This window comes from Natator depressus, chromosome 1, assembly GCF_965152275.1.
Source record: "Natator depressus isolate rNatDep1 chromosome 1, rNatDep2.hap1, whole genome shotgun sequence".
In the NCBI taxonomy this organism is placed as follows: Eukaryota; Metazoa; Chordata; order Testudines; family Cheloniidae; genus Natator; species Natator depressus.
The window spans coordinates 31,628,935-31,656,630 of NC_134234.1; the positions used below are offsets into that span (position 1 = coordinate 31,628,935).

Here is a 27,696-nt window from a genome sequence, read left to right on the forward strand (position 1 = left end):
TACTACAGCGGTTGTTGGCAGAAAGCTGTTTCTTCTGCTAATTTCCCCCCAAAGTCTTTTCTTCTTAAGAATCTCAAAAGGGAGTGTTGGGTAGAACAGTCCATCCTCTAGTTATCTTGTCCCCCAATAGACCCAATTTCCAACACACCAGTTTTGGTTCATTGATTTCCAGTCTTCTACTCCTCTTGTTTGCAAGTCATAATCTTAACAAAGCCCTTGAGTGGTATCAGCTAAACCCTTTTTGTTTACATTAATTCCATCTCTGTCTCTGTCTGACATCTTTTCTTAAACAATTTTGTATAACAGGTCATTGTGGCAATTTATGAACTTTCACTCATTTTTTTATAGTTGAGCTTACATTTAGAGTAAATGTGTAGGCCCAGTTATTGCCACAGGACTCAGATCCACCCAACTGGAACACGAGCACAGAGTTGAGCTTGTGATTCAGGCTTATTTTTGTTTTTAACCCTATATATGGGCTACTGAAACTTGTTTAACTTAAAGTTAATAAATATCAACAGTAGCGTGTCTGGGCTTGGCCAAGGAAATAATGGTATCCTAGTATGCATTGCTCTTGTTGTAAATAGCATCCTAAACCCAATTTCTAAGCTGCATTTATTTTCATTTTAGACTCATTTAAAGAAAATCATAATCACTTCTGAAGCTCTCAAAAGTCTAGAAAGAACCATTATCAAGCAAATATATATCAATGCAACTTACACCTCCTTATCTTTCCCAGTTATTAAATTTGAGTGAAACCAAGATGGAGCTGGTACAGAGTTATGTGGTTTTTTAAAACATCTTCATATCTGATACTCACAGTTCAGAGATTCAGTTAGAAATACAGTTGGATTACAGGAGTTGCATTAATTGCCTCAATCTGCATCCAGGTTGTTTCCACTTTAGTAAAACACGTTACTGTGTAACATCGACAGACCCTGGTCATCGCGGGCAGGATCGAATTTGGGACCTCTGGAGCTAAATGCATGAGCCTCTACTGCATGAGCTAAAAGCCATATGCCCTTTCGGTAAGGCTGTAGAGCAGACTCATCAATCTCTAAGTGGTCTCAGTGCCACTAGATGGGACAGAGCACCACGATCCAGGAGGTGTGTGAGCTACAACTGCATCAGGGTCTGCCATGCTGTATTGCTGCCACTTAAGCTTATGCTTAACCATGCATGCTTAAGCCCCTTTGACTTCAGTGGGTGTTGGTCCAGGCAATAAGTACACAATTCAGAGGAAACATTTTTAGAGAGTTCTTTGTTCTCATATTCCCATAGTTAAAAACATGTCTGTTTCCACCTTTCTCAGTCCCTCTTTTATACTGTTATTCACTGGAGTGAAGTTCCTGAAAGTCATAATCCAGATGCCCAGATATTGCATTTCATCCTGAACCAAACAAAGTCCAAACCGGAGAAATCAGTTTTAGGACAATAATGAAAGAGGATTCTAATTGTATCCAATTAAATATGAAGAAATATCATATTTGGACTAGTCATAGTCCAAACCAATATACACAAATATATTGGCTTTGCCTGTATTACTGCTTTTAAAGATCATGCCAAATAGCTTAAGGCCATATTGTACCATCTCACGCAGTAAAAGTCAGAGAGAGAAACAGAAGAGAGTAAACTCTGGTAATGGAGCCAGTGAGATTTCCTATGAGAGCTCTTCCTGGGCGGAGAGTGAAAGGGGGTTATATCCTCCAAACCCCGGAGATCCTGGGGTTGTGCACTAAAAGGAAGTTTCAGCCAGACCGAGGGGATGGCCTATCCATTCTTCTGTCCATTCTCACCACCAGCACCACAGCTTACTCAGGAATCATGATGCCATCAGCTAACCTCATCATGCTTGTCCAGTATATTTTTTTTCCTCCCTGGAGGAGTGAAAGTGCAGAACAGATGTTAATGATGTTACCAGCAGCTTTAACCTTAGCTGGATTTTCAGCTGGAAACACCACCAGTTTTGGAGGGAAGCAAGCAGCCCTGTCCCCATTGACCCAGCCTCATCCTAACCATGCAGTGGTTATGTCCTTGTTGTGGCTACTGGGTAAGAATGGAGAAGGCTGGTATGTTGGTTCCTCTGCTCCCTTTTGCATTTTTGTGTTTCTGTGGTCCTCTTCTACTCCTCACTGCAGTAAGTGTATCTTTTCTATTTATTTGCATTCCCAAATATGTTTGTGGATCTGTCTATTGTAGTCATACCAGTCAATGACCCTGATCTATCAACCCAGATCTTTTTTTATTATTATCCTGTGTTTCATTTAACATGTAATTCTCCACACTGAATTCTGCAAACCACTCATCAGTCCTGGCTTGTTATATTTTAGTCACACTCCTTCTTTGTGTTGAACGTGCCCCTTTCCCTATGCACATGACTTGCTACTATCCGGAAAAGTTGGTAACATATGGTGTTTCATTTATTACAGCTAACTGCTATATAAAGAGAACAAAATTATACCTAGTACAGATTGTAGTGGCACTGCAAATGTACCTCTCTCCATTCTGAAGTGTTTCCACTCACTAGTAATCTTTGTCTTCAATCTCCAAGATAGTCTTTTTCCTCTGAATAGCTTGCTCACTACACCCTGCCCTTTAACCTCAAAAACGAGGCTTTGTGTAATACCCTTTCAAAAAAAATGTGATGTCTAAATAAATTATGGCTACTATTTTCCCTGCCCTTATCCCATTGATTTCATTGATTCTCAACATGTTGAGGTTTATCTCAGCCTTTCCACATTTATTCTGTCTTGAATGAAATAATTAGACTTTTATTTCCCAAATGAAAATGTTTTCACTCATGATGACAACTCTTTCTAGAAGAATATAGCTTTGAAATCATCTTCCTTTTTTGTTGGTCTGTCATATAATGCTGCTTCATATAGCAGTGAACATGTTAATTTGTTTGAGATGGTTTCAAGTAGGTAGTTCACTGGGCTTTCTTCAGACCAGGGATTGTCTTCCTCTGTGGTTGGAATGTCCTTAGGACATCTGGAGTGCAGTCTAAATAATAAATATTACCTTCAAGTCCTGTGTTAGCTCACTTGCAGAAATGAGGTTGGTGATTATTATTAGCATTGGTGTTTATCACTACTGTCTTCTTGTGCTGTGCATCAAGTTTAAACTGATAGTCTGGGGTTTTCAAATGAACCTCAGGGAGTTAGACACCTAATTCCCATTGGATTTCAAGTCATGAGTGTAGAAATCATGGAAGTACAATTTTTTCCCTGCTCCTCCTTTCCCTGGTGGGCACGGGAGTAAGTTTCTGTTTCCTTTTTCTGGGTGCATCTTACTCTTCTTTATGAGTCAACAGCTAGGGGATTCAATGTTCCTCCCACACCAACAGTGCCAGATCTGGGGGGGAGCGGGGGGGCATCCATTTTTGGTCACAGGCCTGCCCCTTCCCCTCCTCTTCCCCTTGAAGGCCCTGCCCCCCGCAATCAGGCCAGCAGATGGAGCCCAGCCGGGGAGCTCAGACAGCATGGGGCACTGCAGCATGGACCCTCCACTTGCCCGGGGTGAGGGAGGGGTCCAGAGCAACCCTCAGCCCATGTCCCCACCCTGGGGCCCCTCTCCCAGGGCAGGTGGAGGGTCCATGGCTTCCGGCCTGCAGTGCTCTGGCTTTTGGCTTGGTTGGTGGTGAGGCCTTGGGTAGAAGGGGCCACAGAGGGGCGCACCCCCCACACACACACTTTTAGGAAGGCTCTGCCACCGCTATGCCACACCCAACCCCTGTTCAAAACTTCCCTGCAGACAAAGGGGCATTTCAGTGAATAGCTCCATCTCTTCCTCACCCCACCAGCCTCCAGCGGAGTTTTCAGCTGAGCAGCCCGTATTCTGTCAAGTAGGAGAATAAGACTTACTCTCTCGCATCCCCAGAAGGCCAAGCAAGAGGGAATGAGATCCAAAGATAGTATTATTGACTCATTTGAAGTGGAGAGATTTAAATGGCAAGGGGCTAATGGTTTGGAGGACTAGCATAGGTCATTGACTCTAATCTCCATTTAGGCTTGTAAAAAAACCCACATAGCTCACCCAATGTGACTGGCAATTTCTATTAGGAAGTCCCAGAAGTGCAACGGGAAAGGGTCTTGGATTGAGAATCATTGGCAACAAGGTCAAAAATAGCTTGTAAAATGCCTGCCCTCTCCCATGGTCTATTTCCCTTCACATCCCCTAAGAACTAATTTAATTCACAAAAGATTTTTAAAGTATTATTGTCCATGACACATTGTTCACTGTCAAATGACATGGTGCTGGCTTAATCCATGAACAGCAAACAAAAACTGCCTGAAAATCCAGCTACTTCGTAAAAGGCGAGTTTGCTAAATGTTCTAGTTACAAGTAATTGCTGATGAAGAATAACTGCAGCCCACAGGTAAAATGCTGCCCTTGTGTTCAAATGCTATTGAACCGTGAGCAAAATGACTCAAAAGCATCAAAATAACAGCAAGATGCTACATTCTCATGCCTCAATTTGTATTCGGCCTGTGGTCAATACAACCTCTTTGGTCTTCACATTTCCTGTCTGTTTAGCAACAGCATTATTAACTAGATGTTTTACCTTTTGAATGTTTGGTCTCATGTCAACGAAAGTGACAGAATAGTTACTAGAGATGGACAAATCAGCAATGACCCAGTTTCAACTCCATCCCCCTTTGCACTTTGTATTGGGAAGCAATGAAAGGCAAAGTAACTTGTCCAATTTCACATTGTCATCCCTGAAAGGCAGCACTAACAGTTGTCACACAAGTTTTATGCCAAGCTTGTTGTGCTCATTTATATCTTCCAAAGCACACATTATTTCTGGCTTCAGTGCAGATTTGTTAGCAGCCTCTGACCTTGCTAAAAATATGCCAACAGTGCGTTGATGAATAAAGCCAGTTTGTAAGCTTCCACAAAATAGTTCAAATAATAGAAGACATAAACAAATGTGCATCGAAGTTTGCCTGACAGCATCTGTTTACCAGACAGAATGATTTAATTTTTTTGCGGGGACTTAGGAAAAACCTGCGGCAGAAGTGAAAAACAGATATGTAGCCAGACCCAACAAGAAGAGTTAGTGCAGAGGTTGTTTTCCTTTCCATAGGGTGTGTGGCTAATACCTGTTTTTAGAATCCATAACAAAGAGAAAATTACCTTTTGGCCTCAGGCATTAGTTGCTTTCCACCCATCACTAATGGGGAAAAAATTGAAAACCTAATCAGTTGGCAGGAATAAGGGCTTTGGTGTTGATTTTTTTTCTCCCTTTTCATCTCTGAACAGCTAAGGGCTGAGATTTAAATCGCAGACGAGATCACAGAGCTGTTGTGTCAATGTCATTGAAATTCCCCCAAGAGTTAATAGCTTGAGGCTCAGATTAGACCTAGTTCAAAGGTCACTTTGCCAAACAGTAAATTCAAAGAATATGGAGTACCATTTTCAGATAGGGTTATTGAACATAATGACTATTCATAGATTCATAGATATTTAGGTCAGAAGGGACCATTATGATCATCTAGTCCGACCTCCTGCACAACGCAGGCCACAGAATTTCACCCACCACTCCTGCAAAAAACCTCTCACCTATGTCTGAGCTATTGAAGTCCTCAAATCATGGTTTAAAGACTTCAAGGAGCAGAGAATCCTCCAGCAAGTGACCCGTGCCTCATGCTACAGAGGAAGGCGAAAAACCTCTAGGGCCTCTTCCAATCTGCCCCGGAGGAAAATTCCTTCCCGACCCCAAATATGGTGATCAGCTAAACTCTGAGCATATGGGCAAGATTCACCAGCCAGATACTACAGAAAATTCTTTCCTGGGTAACTCAGATCCCACCCCATCTAATATCCCATCACAGGCCATTGGGCCTATTTACCATGAATATTTAATTACCAAAACCATGTTATCCCATCATACCATCTCCTCCATAAACTTATCGAGTTTAATCGTAAAGCCAGATAGATCTTTTGCCCCCACTGCTTCCCTTGGAAGGCTATTCCAAAACTTCACTCCTCTGATGGTTAGAAACCTTTGTCTAATTTCAAGTCTAAACTTCCTGGTGGCCAGTTTATATCCATTAGTTCTTGTGTCCACATTGGTACGGAGTTTAAATAATTCCTCTCCCTCTCTGGTATTTATCCCTCTGATATATTAATAGAGAGCAATCATATCTCCCCTCAACCTTCTTTTAGTTAGGCTAAACAAGCCAAGCTCCTTGAGTCTCCTTTCATAAGACAAGTTTTCCATTCCTCTTTGTCCTGTCAAAGAACAGCATCGGCCAATGGTGTTCTTCTGTGCCCTGAAATGTACCTCATGTATACCAAATTTTTTACACCATCTGAAAGAAAAATTGTATCTACCTGGCTGTCTCATCATAATCATGCAATATTTAGTGCACAATATGTTTTAGGGAAATTTGGGACGTGCCTAGGTGTGTGATGTGTATTTCCATCAGAGGTTGGAAAAACAATATAAAAAAGAGGAACTAGTATTTCACTAGTATAAATGCCAATTAGCTGGATTTTACTTGAGGGCTGGGGGTGGGTGAATTTCTCCATGAATAAAATAGGCAATAAGAACAATGAAATGGTTTTGCAGATAGTTAGAGTAACACTCAGTGCAGTCATACAAGGATTCAAACTGCTGCAAAGTTCTAGACTTTTGCTGCAGCATGAAGGCCTAATCCAGTTTCTTTTCAAGATTTTAGTGGGAGCTGGATCAGATCCTAAATCCCTTGAAAAAAGTCTGCCTGTTGCCTTTTCCATTCCCTTTGCAAACTCTCTGCAGCTTGCTACTAAAACTGAAGGGCCGCTGGTCCTAAAAGGGGTTGCTGGGTATTTTGTAACTACCAACCACAAACATTTTAAATTAGGGGGAAATTACCATATTCCCTTATTTCACTTAAGGTATGGGTGGAATATAGGGTTTTGCCCCACATTATACATAACTTTGGTTTGAACAAACTCCATTTGAGACTCTACTGCCAAAGAGAACTCAATAGTGTTTATTTTTGCTTTTCAGTCAATAATTGCTTTTTTTTTTTTGCAATTGGGGTGAAGAACTAAGACTGATTCATCTTCCTTTTGTTAGTAACGCCTAGTTCTCTTTTACTGTCTCTGAACAATGGTCATGAGAGTCGTTCAAGAAGATACAAGAGGCGGAAGTATTCATGAACTCTCAAGAACTTATCACAGTTTCCTGAATACATTTTAACTTTTCAAACTGTCTTTTCCCAGGGATCCAAGCAGTTTTTATGCAGCTTCTAGATAGCTTTGTGGTTTATGAACACTGTACATATACATGAGAGAGATTGTGTTTGTGACCAATGTTACTTTAACCGTTTTTATTTTTAAAAGCATGCAGGCTTTCCTGCTTGCTTTTCACATTAAAGAAATATCAGGATGGGACATCCCTAGTTTTTACAGCTAAGCGCATGGGACTGCAATCTGTGCTCAGTAAGAAGCACAGGGATGTGTTAGGCAGATTGTTTAAAACTTTGCTAAAGGAGCAGGCCCCTTTAACATTTTTGAAATTGACTAATTTTAGTAAAATTCTGTGTTCCTTTCTCCCCACTTATGTTTAGAAGTGTGCTTGAGATGAGCATGAGAGCACCACCGCCAATCATACTGTACAGTGGTGGCAACTCTCGTGACATTGGCTGTTTTTCTTGAAGACCCAGCTCCTAAAATAGTGTAATTACATGAAAATTCTAACTTTCAGTTTTAACAAGAAAGTTTGTAGCTCTTGTGGCTGCAGAGAAAAGTTTGAAAATGTGACCAAAGTGCATTCAAAAACAACGTCAATAAATAGAACACAAAATGTATCATTTTAAGAAACTCATGATTTTCAAGCCGAGCGTATGATGTTTTTTAGTCATAATTTTTTGAACACATGGAGTGGGCAGTACTAAACTCAACCCCATCTCTTTTCCCTCAAGACCCAGATACCTCTTCAGTTTCAGTTTCATCTGCATTGTTGCTGCTGTTAATGGTAAACACTCTCCTTCAGACTCTTGGGAAGGTTGTGTGTTATCAGCAAAACAGCAACGCTGACGATACACAAAGTGAGCAATAGAAACAAATGTATTTTTTTAATCTTTCAAATACCATAACTTTAAGGGTTACTTGTAAGCATAATAGGTATGACATTTTAAGATGGAAATGTGAGTTTTCAAGTTGATGATGTCCCTTTAAAACTTGCTTAACTCAAACTCCAGAACAAGAGTTGTGAGCACAGCGTTGTCTGTGAAAGATTCCACATCCCCAAATGAGGAAAGTGGGAAAGCGACAGCTCAGGTTTCCTCCCCCTGTTTTCAGCCTATTTTGGTGTCACTCTAGTTCTCCAGTACAGGGAGTCCAGCAGCAAAACACAGAGAAATCCAGATTTGATTGATATTTCTTAATTAAAAAACAAACAAACAGGAAAAGAATGTCTATTTTGTTCAAAAACAGCAGCCACAACAAAAATGTTGAAAGACTACTGTCACCAACCATAACGGAGTATTAAAAGGGCACAAGCAGAAACAATGTTTATTCCTTTGCCTTTCACCTTCAAAACTTGCACTATTCCTTTGTGGAAAACCTCTTGTTCCATGTGGAATCCTAATTCAAACACATCACCAGCCAATCATAGTAAATACACTTTGAGCAGGGCACTCTGAGACCACATAAAAGTTCCAGATAAAACAACAAATTCTATTCTAAAGTAAAAAAATTCTATTCTATGTCTTATGCAATAGATTCAGGTTCACAAGCTAATTTCAGAAAAAATTATAAAATGTCTAAAAGTAAAACCTGTAGTAAGGGAACAAATACATATTAATTTACAATTTTATAGCGATGAAAAAAATCCTGTTATGGGTATTTCTGAATTACAGATCATTGTTAAACAAACTTTAGAAGACATCAGATTTGTAGTAGTTGAGGGACAAGGTATTTCTTATTTTTGGTTTCAAAACATGTTTAGCGCTAAATCTAAGGCCTTGTCAACATAACACAGTTTTGTCAGCAAAAGGCAGGTTTTGCCAACAAAACCGTGGAGATGGACACACTACAGTGCTACTTTTTGTGGCAAAACTCTACTGTTTTGCTGACAAAATGAAACCACCTTGACGAGCGGCATAGAGCTTTTTGTGGCAAAGTTAAAGCGACAAAGTGTCAGTGTAGGTCCTGCTGTTCGTTATGTCACCATAACTGACCTTCCCCAGTATCCCACAATGCCCTCCGTGACTGCTCTGCTTACTGTTATGGACTCAGCTGCCTTGCAGGCATGCATCCCTCCCCTTTCAAAGCTCCAGGAAGCTTTAGCATTCATCAGCGTGGAGAGCTCATATACTGAGCATGCCATTCCTAGCAACAAAACAGCAAACAGGAAATCTACACAACACCTTCAAAAGATGAATCTGAAAGTTTAAATTCATAACTTTGCTAGAAACTAAAAAATCACAGACTAAATAGAGACACAGGATTTATGGCTTATTAAAACAATCCATAACCCACTAACAATTCTCCCACCCTAAACTGCCTTTTTTCTCCTCCCTGCCTTTCCCACCTATGACTGGAAGGGTGTTAATGGGCCACATCACCTTCAATGGTCCCTTGAAGTATGTTTTAATTACTTATGCTAAGCAATCTCTTCCACCTTGTATTTAGTTTCAAGTATCAGAGGGGTAGGCGTGTTAGGCTGAATCCACAAAAACAACAAGGAACCCGGTGGCACCTTAAACACTAACAGATTTATTTGGGCATAAGCTTTCGTGGGTAGAAAGCCCACTTCTTCAGATGCATGAAGTGAAAATTACAGTTACAGGCATAAATATATATTGGCACATGAAGAGAAGGGAGTTATCTTACTAATGGAGAACCAACGTTGAAGGCCAATTCAGTCAGGATGGATGTGAGGTGTCAATACCAAAAGAGGGAAAATTGCTTTTGCAGTGAGCCAGCCAATCCCAGTCCCTATTCAAGGCCAAATTGATGGTGTTAAGTTTGCAAATTAATTGTAGCTCTGCAGGGTCTCTTTGACGTCTGTTTTTGAAGTTTTTTTGTTGAAGAATGGCTACTTTTAAATCTGTTATTGAGTGTCCGGGGAGATTGAAGTGTTCTCCTACTGGCTTTTGTGTGTTACCATTCCTGATGTCTGATTTGTGTCCATTTATCCTTTTACATAGAGACTGTCTGGTTTGGCCAACGTACATGGCAGAGGGGCATTGCTGGCACATGATGGCATATATCACATGAGTAGATGTGCAGGTGAATGAGCCCCTGATGGTGTGGCTGATGTGGTTAGGTCCTATGATGGTGCCGCTAGAGTAGATATGGGGACAGAGAAAGCAACGGGGTTTGTTACAGTGATTGTTCCTGGGTTAGTGTTTCTGTGGTGTGGTGTGTAGTTGCTGGTGAGTATTTGCTTTGGGTTGGGGGGCTGTCTGTAAGTGAGGATTGGCCTGCCTCCCAAGGTCTGTGAGACATCAGACGTCCGGAACGGTAACATACCAAATTGAACATACAAAACTGATGTGTTCTCCTACTGGCTTTTGTATGTTACCATATATGCCATCATGTGCCAGCAATGCCCCTCTGCCATGTCTGTTGGCCAAACCAAACAGTCTCTACGTAAAAGGATAAATGGACATAAATCAGACATCTGGAATGGTAACACACAAAAGCCAGTAGGAGAACACTTCAATCTCCCTGGACACTCAATAACAGATTTAAAAGTAGCCATTCTTCAACAAAAAAACTTCAAAAACAGACTTCAAAGAGAAACTGGAGAGCTACAATTCATTTGCAAACTTAACACCATCAATTTGGGATTGAATAGGGACTGGGAGTGGCTGGCTCACTACAAAAGAAATTTTCCCTCTATTGGTATTGACACCTCCTCATAAATTATTGGGAGTGGACAACATCCACCCTGACTGTATTGGCCTTCAACATTGGTTATCCACGTGTAAGGTTACTCTCTTATCTTCGTGTGCCAATATATATTTATGCCTGTATTCGTAATTTTCAATCCATGCATCTGAAGAAGTGGGTTTTTTACCCACGAAAGCTTATGCCCAAATAAATCTGTTAGTCTTTAAGGTGCCACCGGACTCCTTGTTGTTCTTGTATTTAGTTGTGACAGTCTGACTACATTTTCCAGACCTGAAGAAGAGCTCTGTGTGAGCTTGAAAGCTTGTCTTTCTCACCAACAGAAGTTGGTCCAATAAAAGATATTACCCCACCTATCTTGTCTCTCTTATGTTAAAAGGGAACATTTTAATATGCTGACCAGGGAAGAAATATATGGATACATGTCAGGAGCAAATCACTTTTCTTCTTTAGATGCTTCAGATGGATTTTGGCAAATATAATTGGAACAAGACAGTCTATTGCTATGTACGTTTAACACACCTTTTGGACCTTATTGTTTTAAAAGATTACCTTTTGTATTATGTTCAACTCCAGAGGTTTTTCATAGAGCAGTACAAAATCTTTTTAAAAATATAGATGCCACACAAGTGTATGTAGATGATATACTAGTATAGGTAACAATTTTAGAGAAGGATGATATAAGATTAACTAAAGAATTATCTATTGCAAAAGGAGGAGGACTGAAACATAACAAAAAAAATGTACGTTTAGAGTGCAAGAGTTAACGTTTCAAGGAAAAAAACTGACCAGTCAGGAATTACTGATTGATCCACAGTGAATACAAGCCATTGATAATACTGCTGACTCAAAAGATAAGGAGTCATTACAAAAATTTTGGGGGCTATGGTTAATTTTGTAGGAAAATACATACCTACCCTAGCAGGAAAAAAAAAACAAGTTTGTAAAAGTAATCAGTGGAAGTGGGATTGTCAGCATCAACAAGAACTCAAGTAGCTTAAGTAACTAATAAAAACAACTCCTCTCACAATTTACAACTATATCCAACACTTTGTATTGTCTGCAGTGACATCTTCTGGGTTCAGATCAACACAAGCTCCACAAGCACTGACCTTTGTCAGCAATCCATTTGAGTTTCCTTTTGGTAAAACTAGTTGTTCTTCTCAATTACAAAAGGTATGGATGGCTGGGAGTATGAAAAGACAAAGAGAAAGTCATAGCCATATTTTAAGATCCAAGTGTAAACTCACGCAGAAGACATAATAAGGGGATTTTAAAACAGGGAATAATTTGTTTCAGGGACTTTGCATTTGAAACCAGAATGCAGTCTTTAATTATGTAGCCACAGTTCAGACTTTTGCTGTGTGGTTTTATGCAGTATCTGCGTTTTTCTTTAGGTTTCCTTCCTGTGCTTTGTGGTGCAGCAGAATTGGCAGGGTGTGTGTTCTCTTCCTACTCTGTGCTTGTGTTTAACTGCAGGGCCATGTGCCTACTATCTTCAAAGAAGCCAGCAAAAAGGCAGAGTTGCAGGCAGTCTGCTGCCCTGGAAGAAGTCAAGTAGTATGGAGGCCATTTTTGAAATTAGTTGTCCAGAGGAAATGGGCATGGGCAGCATGTGAACCCCCCAGTTCAGGAAGGCTAGCCTCTGCCCCACCCTTCTGCCCGAGGCCCTGCCTCTTCCACCAGAGCCCCCCACACTCTGTCCCCCACCCCACTCTCGCCTGCCAGGGCCAGAGGAGCCCCAAGCTCCCCACAGCCTGCCCGAGCCGCCCTGAGCCCTGACACGTCGGCCCGAGCCCTGACCGCCCAGGTGGATCTTTGAGCCTTGCCATGGCCCAGCCCTGAGGCCATGGTGGGGAGCATTAGCAGAGGTTTGGGGAGGCTTAGCCTCCTCCAGCCTCCATTACACGCCACCCATGTCTATCCCCTGTATGGTGTTTGCTCTTCCTGATGTAGGAACATGAACCTAGCTTAGGAATGCCACTGACAACACCTGATAGACATTGGCAGAAAGTCAGTTCCTAAGAGAATATGAACCTCAAAAGGGTTGATTGCTACTGTGTCCCTGTGGTTTCAAAATTCACTCATCCATAGTATCTACTCAGGTGTAATGTGGTAGAAACTCCCTAGAAAATAGCTAATCTATAACATGTAGTTGTTTCTGTTAGTCACCATGCAAACATCAGGCCTGATTCCCCACAGCCTTCAGTCTTCATGTGTGTAAAGAGGGTGTAAAATGCTGCAAAATCAGAATTTCAGAGTAAATTTACCTTTATGGTCACTTGAGAAGCAGCACGGTCTAGTGGACAGAGCACTAGAACAGGACTCCAGAGACCTGGTATGAAATCCTGGCCCTACTGAAATCAATGGGAGCTTTGGCATGGACTTCAGTGAGGCCAGAATGTCACCACTGGGTTCTACTCCCAGCTCTGTCATGGACCTGTGACCTTGGACAACTCACTTTTCCTTACTGAGCTTGTTTCTCCTCCCATATTTTGTCAGTCCTTGCCTATTTAGAAAGTAAATTCTTCAATGCGAGGACCATCTCTACAGTGTAGGGTGCCTAACACAGTGTGGCCTCAATCAATATGTGATATTGTAATATGATTAAGTACATAATGTAAATGACTGCACAAGGAGCAAAGCATTGTGGAAATTCAGGCCCATGGAGTGGACAACTGTCTCATGACTGATTGATTCTTTCATGGCACACTGGGCCTGATTAACCATTGCCTTTCTCCAATGGTTGTCAGTGGTATTACTCCAGGATAAAATTGGAGTAGTTCACTGGTGACTCAGGTCCATTATACCAACCACTGCTCACTACAACTAGGGTTGCTCCGTGGGCTTGTACTTTATATTTTATGTTTCCTATGAACCTCTGGATTTCTTTGGTTCGCTATTATCTTGGACACTTTCCCAAGAGCACAGTATTATCCCCTGACCTTTTCTCAGAGGAAATCTTGTCTAGAGAAATATGAGTAACTTATTCTGAAACAACTAACCTTAGGGAAAGGTAAAAAGGTGGAATAAATGCAATGGATAGAGGAATGATGCAGAGATAGCAGTATGATGCATGAATAGTGGTCTGCTAAATATAAACTATTCAAATGGTTGTTTAGTAATAGCTTCTGTTGAGGGGACACCTGAATCCTGGAGAATGATGTAATCTCACTGCTGTCTGAGTTGGATGCCATTGATAGACCTATAGGAGAAAGAGTTTCTTTTTTATTATGATGTCTGATAAATATTAGATACCTGAGTCTGAAGAGAAGGCGATATTCAGAATGTTTATGAATAGTATAATCTTTTAGAGAATATGACAAGCTCAGTGCAGCTATCAACAGGCATGGACTTAGATCCACCAAAGGTAGCTTTAGCTTTTGTGTGTGGAAAGGAGTGGCAGAGGCATGCTTTCTAAATTACATTTGACAGAAACCTGCTGCTATCTGAGTAACTAAAACTTAATCTCCTTCTCTCCTTTCCCTCCCACAGCAATGCTATTTCTATAAGATTAACCCACTACAAGATTTTCTTAGGTGTTCTGTCATCTCTTATTCATTACATTGACACAGGTCTTGTGGCTGGGCATTATGCATGGCCATTGTGCCACTTCTTCAAATGATTCAGTCAAAGCTTTCCTGGGTTGTATGGTAAATGTTTTTGATGATCTATGAGAGGTGAAAAGAAAAGGAGTACTTGTGGCACCTTAGAGACTAACCAATTTATTTGAGCATAAGCTTTCATGAGCTACAGCTCACTTCATCAGATGCTGTAGCTCACGAAAGCTTATGCTCAACTAAATTGGTTAGTCTCTAAGGTGCCACAAGTACTCCTTTTCTTTTTGCGAATACAGGCTAACACGGCTGTTACTCTGAAACCTATGAGAGGTGAGTTCTCCTTGAATTCTTTTAAGTTCTTATTCTGTCAGAAATTATTCTCTGCTGTTGTGTCTAGCTAGTCACAACATCTCATGCTGGCAAAATGTAATGCATTGCATTTCAATGATGCTGTGAGTAATAATGTGGTATGCTGACTCTAGACATCTGGAGAGGTGTGACAAGCACCACTCATGTGTGAGCTGAGGTTACAATTCCCACGTGTTTAAAAGGACCTGTTAATTTGATGACAGGAGTGGCTTCCAAAAAAGTAAGCAATAGCAAATAAAAAGGAAGTTTCACGAATGCCTAGATTAATCCTCCAAATGGTCACTCATTGGCAGGTTGGTTACTGGAAAGATATGGAGCAGGAAGAAGCGGCAGAAAAAGTCAAAACTGAAGGAAATGAGTCATCCATCATTTTGACAGGATTAGAAGGAAACACATTATATCACCTAACAGTGAGGGCGTACAATGCTGCAGGATATGGACCACCGAGTAGCACAGTCCGTGCAGCCACCAAGAAATCCCGTAAGTGACCTGGATTCTTCTCTGTGTGTGGAAAAAAGTCTTACCAGCTCTGGATTTCTCTTTAGCTGGGGTATATAATAAGCAGAGCTGGTATATAGTTTTGATTCATGGCTATGCTTCTATGCTTATATCTGAATTTTAAAGTGACATGACAAAATTTGCATTCAGAATAGACAAATGTTATCTTCCTGGAAAACAAGGCTAAGCATTTTTGACAGAAGAGAGATAAAAGGATTCAGGTTAATAAGCTCTATACTGTAGCTATTAAAATGACACTCCTGGAGCAAAAACCACCTTATTAGACTCCAGCTAGAGAAGGAATCTGTGAATGCAGCCAACCATAAATGTAATAAAAGATTAAAATGCTCACCAAAATTTAAAAAAGCAGAAGTATGTTTAAGTGCATGGTGTCATTTTATTCTTCTTTTTGCTCAGCTCCCAGCCAGGCACCAACCAATATTATGTGGATGCAAGATGGCTCTCATGTGTCTCTGGGATGGGAGCCAGTTAGACCTCTAGCAAATGAATCTGATGTAATGGGATACAAGGTCAGTCTTGGCCCTCTCTCACGCATCTTCCAAATTACCCTTTTCTTTCTTGCTTGCTTTCTATATTGTACAGATCATCTGCAAACTTGTTCCACCCAGATATATATATATAAAGCATTGAAAAGAACTAAATGTCCCAGTACTTCTCTATGTTGTATTTTCCAAATGGTGATTGTCAACTGCTTATTATAAACTGAGTATGCACCTTCTGAGGTGATTACTCCATCACATCTGGTCCAGAAGTGGCTATTAATAAGACAAGCCTGCAGTGAAATAAATGATAACACTTAAATTTAATTGTGTTTGCAGTAGGATTTAGAGAAATGCAGAAGGATAAAGCATCTTCAATAGCATTAAAATTAGAGCAGAAGTACAAATATTGAGAGCCGTTATGAGTATGTTGGTGGTATTCAGCAATCTGTGACTGTAACATCTGGCATTTTAAGTTTTTGAAGTTTTAAAGAGTGAAAACTGAAAAGAGCCATAAGTAACACATAATATAAAATGGGAAAATCATAGGAATCCAGTACAGTCTTTTAAAGCAAAACAAAAATTTATATATATGTGTATGTGCGTGTATTCTTCTTTATAATTATATTTTGAAACATACATATATACATGCATACATACATAATTATACCTATAGAATAAAGTGCCTGGTATTCTCTGTATCACTGCAAATATCGTATCAGGAAAGTGTAAATTGGTTTGGATCAAGTAGAAACTACCTTAACCTTTATCAAAATGTTTGAGGTTCAAAAAAAGTTCAGGTAACTTCTTTACATTTTCTCTAACCTTGCCAGTTTTGTCTGGGAATAGAAGTCTACATACTGAAATGCTGCAACAACAGCTACGTATGCACTTGTATTGCTCACTGAACCAAGACAAGGGTGCACTGAATTTTACAAGAGGGGGGCCAAATCCTCGGTTCAGCTAGTCGGCTGGTTTACACCTGATGAGGCTCTACTTCAGAGTATCTTCATTCAGTTTGAAGCTGGATACCCAGAAGATCTGGATATCCATGTGAATTTTTTGATACGTATCTGAATCTAACTTTACTCTAAAAATATTTTTGAAGTTCGCTTTCACTTCAGTTAGTGTCTGTGTGTTTACTCCAAACTGGAGGACAAATACTGAATCTTCATATTTCAATAGCCAGCCATTCCAAGTGAATGGAGTCTTTCCATTGATTTCAATGGACTTTGAATTGGGCTCTGTCTTTGACAGTATTTTGAAAAAAACTTCAGGAAAAAGAAAGACCAAGTTCTCTATTTAAAGATGAAGCATCAAATCCTCCAGTCCTTCCTCTAGTCCTTTCTCACATAAAGTACTTTTTGCCTTCAATGGCAATTTTGCCTGAGTAAAGAGTCCAGTATTTAACCTAAGATTATTGTAGTGATTCTAAAGCTCCTGTATCATCCATAGGTCTTGTTTAGGCAAGAAGGCCACAGCAATAGTCAAGTAATTGAAACACAGAAAACCTCTGCAGTGGTACTTCTTCCTGATGTTGGTGTCTATATCATAGAGGTTTGTGCAGTCAGTGAAGGAGGGGATGGGACAGCCAGCTCCCAAATCAGGGTACCGTCTTTTTCAGGTAAGTTCATGATTATATTTTGAATACAGGCCTGTCATATTCTTAAAATGACACCATACTACACTTAATTAATACATATTAACTTCAATGGATAATATAGTTATTAGATAAAGTCATTGGTTAAATGATTCCGTTTCAGAGCTACTGTGTAATTGAACATACAACTAAGAAAACCAAACAGGATTATGGGTGTGTACTTGTTAAGTAAGTGCAGAGCCAGCCTTAGGGTTGGGCAGGCTGGGCCGCCACCCAGGGCACGGTACTCAAGGGGGCGCTATGTTGGTACCGCCCACCCACGTGTCCTACCAACAGCCAGGGCAGCATCTGGAGAGGAGGGACAGACCAAGCTTCAGGGGTGGCAGCTGGACCAGCCAGGTAACTCCTCTGAAGCGGGGGCGCCCCTCCTCCCTCGCTGCCCTGCTCCACTGCCATCTGCAGCCACTGCTGATCCTGCCTCCCGTCTGCCCCCAGCCCATGGAGCCATCCCTAGCCAAGCTCAGGACCTTGAGCCTCCTGTTTGCTGTGCCGGAGGGGGAGTGGGGGGCCCGCTGATGTCGAGGTGTCCCTCTCCCCCTACCTGGTCTCCGCTGAGCTGGGGTGGGAGTCAGGGGGAGCATGTCTGTGCTGGCACCTGTGAGTTGGCGCTGAATGGTCTTCTTAGAGAGACAGCGCACTGTCACACTCACTCAGGCACACACACTCTCCCCCCCAACACACGCTCTTTCTCTCTCACACACACACACACACACTCTCTCCCTAACATACACACACTCCCCAACACATGCTCTCTCTCTCACACACGCACACATTCCCCCAACACACACACACACACACACTCACACACACACACCCCAAAACTCAGAGCTGGGCGCCCAGCCAGCACCAGCCACCCAACCAGTGCTTAATTTGTGTTGAGGCTGAGCCCCTGTACCTCTTTCAGTACAAATTAAGCACTGGGGAGAGGCAGCAGGTGATTGGGGGGAGCCCGCAGGGGTCGGGGCGATGGGGGACCGGAGTGCCTGTGGGGGCCAAAGGCACCAAAATACAAGTTCTCCTGGGGCACCATTTTCCCTAAGGCTGGACCTGACTAAGTGTATTCACAAGGGGACATTGGCTACAAATATATTTTCCCTATTGAAGCCTACACATGAAGATAAATCTGTCACATAGTATGTATGAGATAGTGTATCAGAACCAAGTACCAAATACTGTGAAGAGCTATAGAGATTAATAAGACAGGAATTTTTCAGCTTGGAAAAGAGATGACTAAGGGAGAATATGATAGAGGTCTATAAAATCATGAATGGTGTAGAGAAAAAATAAGAAAGTGTTATTTACTCCTCATAACACAAAAACTAGGGGTCACCAAATGAAATTAATAGGCAGCAGGCTTAAAAGAAACAAAAGGAAGAATTTCTTCACACAGTGCACAGTCAACCTATGGAACTCTTTGCCAGAGGATACAATGAAGGCCAAGACTGTAACAGGGTTCAAAAAAGAACTAGAAAAATTTATGGAGGATAGGTCCATAAATGGATATTAGCCAGGATGGGCAAGGATGGCGTCCCTCGTCTGTTTGCCAGACGCTGGGAATGGGTGACAGGGGATGGATCACTTGATGATTACCTGTTCTGTTCATTCCCTCTGGGGACACCTGGCATTGGCCGCTGTCGGAAGACAGGATACTGGGCTCGATAGACCTTTGGTCTGACCCAGTATGGCCGTTCTTATGTTCTTATCATCTCACTTCAGTGAAAAGTTCATGCACATTCAGGAAGGCTTCACATATAACCTGGATCTGCCCCATCTGCACCGACCACTCCACCTGCACCCACCCACCTTCATTCACCGAGTTCAGTACTTTGACTTATCAAAACGTTCTTCACACCCTAATGGAATCACGACCCAAGACTTATGAATCTGACCCAGGCCCTTCCTGGCTTGTAAAAAAGTTGTGAGCAACTGGTGCAATGTCTCACTGAAATAATCAATGCCTCATTCAGGGATGGAGTCTCCCCTTCCTCCTTCAGACACCCAATAATCCGACCAACACCAAAGAAACCCACCCTGGACGCTTCAGTTCTACCCAACTTTTACCCAGGACCAAACCTCCTGTTCCTGACCAAGCTCATAGATAAGCTAGCTAAAGGCCAGCTTCAGGTTCATCTAATTGAAACTAGTGTCCTGGACCTGGTACAATCTGGATTCAGGCCAGGACATGGGATGAAAACAGCTTTAGTGGCATTGATGAATGTCTGTCAATGGATAGAGGACAGACATCCATTCTCATCCTCCTGGACCTCTCTGCAGTGTTGACATTGTCAGGCATGAAATACTACTGTCTCACCTGACAGAGGTGACAGGGGTCCAAAGTAATATGCTAAAATGGTTAGAATAATTACTGGAGGGATGCCTCCAACTAGTAGTGATGGAAAACTGCAACTTCACAAATAGACCCCTCAATTGTGGAATCCCAAAAGGATCAGTTCTCTCGCTGGTCCTATTTAGCATCTAAATATAGACACAAGATTAATTGGTCAGACAACTACATATGCCAGCAGTATGCAAATGAGACACAGCTCTTCCTGTCCTACACCACATACCACTACCATCAAGAAGGCCCAGTGTTTGGATGAGATTAGTTTATGGATGAAGAACTGCTGATTGAAGTTGAACCCAAGCAAGACAAGGGTTATGATAGTGGATAGAGGAAAGCATTTTGGACAGTTTGCAGCAACAGTGCTGACTCCCTTGATTGATGGTACCACCTACAACTGGTCAATTCAGTCCACAATTTAAGGAGTTCTCTTGTATTCCTTACTAACACTGAGCTCTCACAGAGCAACATCTACCATCTCTGGTGGGCTAGGACACTCCGTCCTACCCTAGAGGGCAATGAAATGGCCTCAGTTATTGAAGTCTTCATTACCTCATGGCTGGATGACAGCAATGTGATATTTCTGGACATAAAGCTTTCAGCTGGGGCTGAGTGCTATAGTACATCTCCTCAGCAATACCGGCTACAGAAAACACATCAAGCCTGTCCTTTGCTCTCTACTGTGGCTTCCTATAGAATTTTGAATCAAGTTCAAGATTTCAGTCCTTATCTTCAAAGACCTCAATGGCCTGAGTCCAGAATATGTAAAAGACTGCCAAAAGCTCCAGGATGAAGACTGTGGCACTAATAAAATGGCTGTGAAATGTGCTCCTATAGGAACTAAGGACCACGACTAACTACACCACCTTCCTCTCCAAGTGCAGGTCCCATTTCTTTGACCTTGCCTTCTTGAGCATAAACATATAGCAACATGTATAAATATATATTCAGAAAATTTTCCAAAACACTCCACTGCACACGTCTCCCCATTGCAAGAGGATAAGCGAACAATGACAATACTGACAATTCTCCAGTCATAGCGTGTAACCTTGAGTTTACAGATTCATTAAAAATCCTTGCTATGGGGCTTGCAATTTCATGTGCCAGTTCCTTTAATATTCTTGGGTGGAGATTATCAGGCCTTCTGATTTGATCCCATTAGGCTGTTTGAGTTTGGCTTCCACCTTAGATGTTGTAATTTCTACTATCATATTCTTCTCATTAACCACCATTCCACTTCCCCAAGCTCCTGATTACCCTTATTAAAACTGAGGCAATGTATACATTTAGATATTAAGCCATACATAGGATTATCTTTAATTTCCACCCATCCTCAGTGCTTAGTGGTCCCACTTCTTCTTTCCTTATTTTCCTTTTATTTAAAAGGCTAAGAAACTTTTACTATTGGTTTTAATTTCCTTTGCAAAGTCCAGCTTTGCTTGGCTTTTGGCAGTACTTACTTGATCCCTACGCTTTCTGACCTCCAAGAGGTAGCTTTCCTTGCTGATCCCGCCCATCTTCCATTCATTGTAGGCTGTCAGCTTTCTCTTAATAACCTGTTTGAGATGCTGGGTCATCCAGTTTAGTCTGCAACTCTTCTTTGTGAGTTTTTTCCCCTTGCTTGGGATGCAGGCTTCAGATCATTTCTGTAGCTTTGACTTTAAGTAATTCCAAACCTCCTGCACATTCATATCCTGGAGTTTTTTCAGTCCAGTCAATTCCCTAATTCCCTTAATTGTTTTAAGTTTGCCATTTTAAAATCAAGAACCCTAGTTGCAGACCTATTTTTGTTTATCCTTCCATTTAGTTTAAACTGAATTAACTCATGATCACTCAATCCAAGACTGTTCTCTATAACCAGTTTTTCTGTGCAGTCCTCGATACTTACCAATACTAAATCTAAAATGGCATCACCTGAGGACTCCCTGCTTCTCAGGTGCAAGATAAAGGCAAAGTTCCAGTTGGTATGAGGAAAAGAGAGACTTATCTGAGGAAGAAAAAAAACAGCTGTCTGTTAGGGAGTAGGAAAAGATTTAAGAACACGTCAAGATGGACAACGTTTGTGTATTAGTCGATATTTTGAAGAAGTTAGGGGCTCCTTGGCAAGAGAAATCTGACTTCCAGCCTCTTCATCACAAAAAGCAGAATGAAAATATATCTGAAAATATATGATAGGAGTTGGCTTTTTGAGCAAATATGGCTGGCAGACCCTGGCACGCTCACCAGTGAGCTCCAGTTTTTGTCATGTTGTGACATTATTTCAATTTAGTATTGTAGTCAAAGAGCTTGGACTCTGATATGCAAAGAAATGTATATTAACTTAAACTGTGATCCCTTCCTCATTCACAAATTTGCAGCCTCTTAGTAAAACCACTTGCAATTTTTCATGCATAGTAAAAAAATAGAATAAAGTAATTTTACCATATCTTAAAATAGTATAAAACTGGTGGGTTATATTAGTCTCACAAGAATATAGGACTTTGTGTTGTTCTCACACATTTATGAAAGCTCTATGGCTTCAGTGGAATTCCTCCTGATTCACACTGGTGAAACTCAGAGCAGAAACACGCCTACAGTGTTCCTATTGAAAACTGGTGACAGTGTGAGGAATGAGATCACTGAGCACTTTATACCAACACTTTTCCACCAATATTGTCACATTTTCTTGGGAACAAACAGTCCCTAGTTTAAAAGGCAACTAGCCGTGAACAATTATTATAGCCAGATCCTCAGCTAGTATAAATTGCAATGAAATTCCATCAACTGAAATAACCTGAGGATCTGGGTCCATCCTCTCTTAGACAGAAGCACATACCAGAACTTTAATGTAATTATTACTATCATTCTCATGATAAATATATTTATGGAAATATTCTTCAGTAAAATCCCATACACAGAAATAGCGTCATCAGAGTACATTCATTTCTCCAAACTGATGGCTACTGTGACCAACTCACAAAAGAAACTAATTTATTTTTTTTCCTCCTAATATGCACATAAAGGCACTCAAATGGTAGGAGTCCAGTAACAATTATGGATGAACGTTTGGTAACCGCAGGTGAAATGGTAACTTGGAAATGTATTGTTTTCCTTTATACTCCTCTGGCCATTATGAAATGAGTGGTGCCATACATCAGGATTCTAACTCCACAGAACTACAGATTCTCTTAAATTCAGTACATATGAAGGGAAAGGTCCTGTATCTCATTTTTACTCATTTTGTTGACAGCTTCTAAATAGAATAATAGAATCATGGAATAGTAAGACTGGAAGGGACCTTGAGAGGTCTTTTAGTTCAGTCCCCTGCACAAGGCAGGACTAAGTATTATCTAGACCACCCTTTACAGGTGTTTGTCTAACCTAAATCTCCAATGACGGAGAGTCCAAATACTCCATAGGCAATTTATTCCAGTGCTTAACTACTCTGACAGTTAGGAAGTTTTTTCTAATGTCCAACCTTAACCACCCTTGCAGCAATTTAAGCTTCTTATCCTGTCCTCAGAGGTTAAAGAGAACAATTGTTTCCCTCCTCCATGCAACAATGTTTTATGTCCCCCACCCCAGTCTTCTCTTCTCCAAACAAACCCAATTTTTTCAGTCTGCCCTCATAGGTCATGTTTTCTGGAGCTTTGATCATTTTTGTTGCTCTTCTCTAGACTTTCTCCAATTTGTCCTCATCTTTTCTGAAATGTGACACCCAGAACTGGACACAGTACTCCAACTGAAGCCTAATCAGCGTGGAGAGGAACAGAAGAATTACTTCTCGTGTCTTGCTTACAACACTCCTGCTAATACATCCCAGAATGATGTTTGCTTTCTTTGCAACAGTGTTACACTATTGACTCATATTTAGCTAAGAACCCCAGATCCCTCTCTGCAGTTCTCCTTCCTAGGCAGTCATTTCCCATTTTGTATGTACGCAACAGATTGTTCCTTCCTAAGAGGAGTACTTTGCATTTGTCCTTATTGAATTTCATCCTATTTACTTCTGACCATTTCTCCAGTTTGTCCAGATAATTTTGAATCTTAATCCTCTCCTCCAAAGCACTTGCAACCCCTCCCAGCTTGGTACTGTCTGCAAATTTTATAAGTGTACTCTCTATGCCATTATCTAAATCATTGATGAAGATATTGAACAGAACTGGACCTAGAACTGATCCCTGCAGGACCCCACTCATTATGCCCTTCCAGCTTGACTGTAAACCACTGATAACTACTCTCTGGAAATGGTTTTCCAACCACTTATGCACCCAACTTATAGTAGCTCCATCTAGGTTATTTCCCTAGTTTGTTTATGAGAAGGTCATGTGAGACAGTATCAAAAGCCTTACTAAAGTCAAGATATACCACATCTACCACTCCCCCCCCCACCCCATACACAAGGCTTGTTACCCTGTCAAAGAAAGCTATTAAGTTGGTTTGACATGATTTGTTCTTGACAAATATGGAAAGAACAGTTTATTACATTTGTTCCCTGTTTGTTTTTGTTTTTCATTTCAGGTGGAAAAGTTACAAGCTCTCAATCCACTTTACATGCTCTCTCTACGTCTTCGTCATCTGTAACATTGCTCTTGGCACTGATGGTCCCTTCCACCTCATGGTGAAGACTGCAGACCTTTTATTTTTCATTGTTTGTTTGCTTTAGCTTGATAACACCAATGGATGGAGCTTTATGTTCATGAAGAAGCTGGAACCCTAAGCAAATGCCTAAAGACCCATAGAAATACACATGGTGCACTTAGAGGAGTGTTGGAAAAAAGATAAATGATTCATCAGGTTTTTCTCTTCAGTTTTTGTAGATGTCCTCTCTTTGGGGAGGGGACACTTACTGGCCCAACAAAAATATGCAGATTGTATGTAATAAACTTTTGTAAGCAAATGTAATTTCTGTCAAATGTACTTTACTTTTTTAATATGTTTAAATTTGGTGATCCCCAGTTGTGTACCATTAGTTGTTTAAATAGTGGTGTCTAGTACAGTACATTGGTTTTGTTTGGAATTTTTTTTTTAATGAGTGAAGTTTGAAAAGGACTTTGAAGCTAGTGCTTTTGTTGCTTCCCCTAAGGCTGGCTGCTCACAGTGACAAGGCAGTAGGAGAGAAGAAAAAGTTCAGTTATATGCCCACTGGATAAGTACAGGAAATATTTTCTGGAAAATGTATGAATACATATGGAATTAGCAAAATTTGTCAATCTGATGTTTTGAAAGCACCCCCAGAGAAAGAGAACAGAGCAGAGAAGAAGCCATTAATTTTATTGCAAGGTAAACTGGAAATGACTGAACACAAACTTAAAAGGAAATAAATGCTATTGTTTTTCATCAAATATTGTATAATTTAATTGCAGAGGAAGTAAATGTTTATTTTGAATAGAAAAATAAATAGTCTAAATTCATTAACAGTGCATATAGCAGTTAAACCACCATTGGGCATTTAATCATAACATACAGTAGTTGCTAAGTGGGCAAATAAAAGGAATGCAAGGAGACAAATCTGCTTTTTTCCTGTCAGTCTTAGACTTATTTTTTTAGTCCATTTTTGTATGGTACTGTACTTTATATATTTGGTAATTAAGCTAAAGCTGAAGTATATAAGAATGCATATCATGGAGAGACCGTAATATTTCATGGAATGTAGTCATGCAAACATGCAGAGTTCAATTAGAATATGCTTCGAGGAATGTTGTGTCCCAAATGACACTTGGATAAATAAGAATTATCAAGCAAGGTTTCCAGTTGGCAAGGCTACTGGACCTTCTTCTAGAGCTCACCAGATAGAGATTGGTTTTATAGGGACTGTGTGCTAACAGCTTTAATCCCAGCCATTATTCTGCTGTATCAGTCTTTTCTCCATTCTGTAATCAGTTAGGAGGAGTTCCCATTCTAGATCTAAAGGCCTTTCCTCATGCTGGCACCTAAGCCAAAATGACCCCTAGTGTATATGGAGTGTGTGTGCATTTGTACAGTGTGGTGTGTGTGATGTTCTCAGCAAGGGGACTTTTTACTACCGTGTTTGTAGGGACTGTGCCCAGGATGACCTTTACCTTGTTTGCAGTAATCAAGTGTGTTGTGCTCAAATCATTTTATTGGGAAAGTCCTGGTAGCATAACTCGGATAGCTGATTCTCTAACTCTTTTCAAAGAGATCTAATTCAGGCACTGGTTCTCTAACAAAAATTCTATCACTTTGCTTGCTTGTCAGCACATTCCAAATGTGCCATTTCTTACACCTTTAAAATAACAGCCAGGGAAGCACCATAGCAGAGCAGATACTCAAAAGTTGTACAAAACTGGATGAAAGATAGATTTTCATTTTTTATCTTTCTGAACATTTTACAAAAATATTTTTTTCAAAGGCCATTAGAATCATTTTCTTTATACCCACTGAGAATTTTAAAGATGCTATTCAGATCACCCCAGAACCAGGTTTTAAAGACTCTTAGTCACCATATTGCTAGGAGAGCAACGATAGGACAAGTATCTGAGAACCAAAAGTTTTGAGATAAAAGACAAGAAAAGGACTTCCTTGAACAACTTCTTCTGAAATAACAGTTTGTGGTCAAAGAAGCGGGGATGGAATAGATTGCATGCAGTGAACATTGGCTTCTCTGCCATTGCTGATAGAGCAAGTTGAAACAAAGCAAATACCTGCTATGGTTTGCAAAACAGAAGCATTTTCATTATGCAAGAGAGCTTGCATGACCAGGCTTATGTTTCTAAAGAAAAATCAGCATCAATAATGAACCAGAACCAGTGCAGTTCAATCAGGGGTATTCATAATCAAAGAGGTTACCGTCACCATTGGTGGCATTCTAGTCAAACAAATTTCTGAATACACTAAATGGATATGGTTAATGACAAGTATCAAAGTCTAGTGTGGATAAATGGATATAAGTACATCTACTTATATCTGGATCAGTAGCATCAAAATAGCGGTGGAAATATGGAACACACCTTCAGGTCATGTAATTGTACTGCAGGGACACAAGGGGATATGTTTTATAGTCAACAGGAACAGAATATGTATTTTGCATCTTAAATATATTAATAAACATGTTTTAAATGTTTAAGTATCTATGTATTACATATTTGTTACTTTGCAGAAGGCAATGTTCCTTATCATGATACATTAATTTTTAGCTGTGAAAAGAGTTTTCTTTTTTTTCTTGAATGAGCTTGTAACAGGGCAGTCACTAAAAAGACTGTATTTTTGTATAACACTGCAAGAGCTGTTTTGAAAATAAAATTAAAAAATGAATCAAAGAAATTTTGTTTGCAGTCCAAAACAACGTTACTGTCACGGCCCATCTCAAAATTTTAGCTATATTGTATACAATCTGTATATAAACTATATATAATGGTATATACTATGTGAAAGACACAGTAAAAATAATAGGTCCTGTGTACTGTTCTTGTAACATTAGACCTTTTTAATAAATAATTCTCTTTTTATTGACTTTTATCTTATGTCCTATCAGCCTCGGAATAGTGTTTATTCAGGATAGAATGCCGGTAATAGTGTGGATTCTAACAAGCACACTCACCTGTTCCACATGTCTTTCGAGAAGAAAATAGGAATCAACCGTAGTGCATCTGGAATATCTGACCAGCAAAATCAAAAGATTTTTTTGATATGGAGCCTTTATCATTTCAAGCATATGTTAATTTCTTCTGGGATGGTGTAACCTTTGTATTTAAATACCAAAAAATACATGTAAAGCTACATCAAAAATCAAAACAAGTAAAATAAGAGCTGTACCTACCAAACATTACAAAAAGAATTTGTACTGGAAATTAGATTCCCTGAGACACAGTTTTTCTCTCCTTTGTTTTTTTAACTCATGAAAAAGAGGTAAGTTATAAGGAAGCCACCAAACGGGATTCCAAGCATACCGAAACATGAAACATTTCTGGACAA

At 40.4% G+C, this 27,696-nt stretch overlaps 1 protein-coding gene across 2 annotated transcripts in view; it reads left to right on the forward strand.

Annotated features, from left to right (window-relative positions):
• The window catches only part of CNTN5 (contactin 5), a 955,706-nt gene extending 928,536 nt beyond the window's left edge, over positions 1–27,170 (forward strand). The window contains exons 22-25 of one of the 2 annotated variants that reach the window (XM_074957075.1): positions 15,077–15,263; positions 15,699–15,811; positions 17,237–17,405; positions 24,283–27,170. In XM_074957075.1, the coding sequence (XP_074813176.1) occupies positions 15,077–15,263; positions 15,699–15,811; positions 17,237–17,405; positions 24,283–24,386 (573 nt within the window). In that variant the 3' untranslated portion in view covers positions 24,387–27,170. The remainder of the gene's footprint in view (positions 1–15,076; positions 15,264–15,698; positions 15,812–17,236; positions 17,406–24,282) is intronic. The other variant, XM_074957069.1, reaches the window with a different exon arrangement.
• Positions 27,171–27,696: the final 526 nt, after the last annotated feature.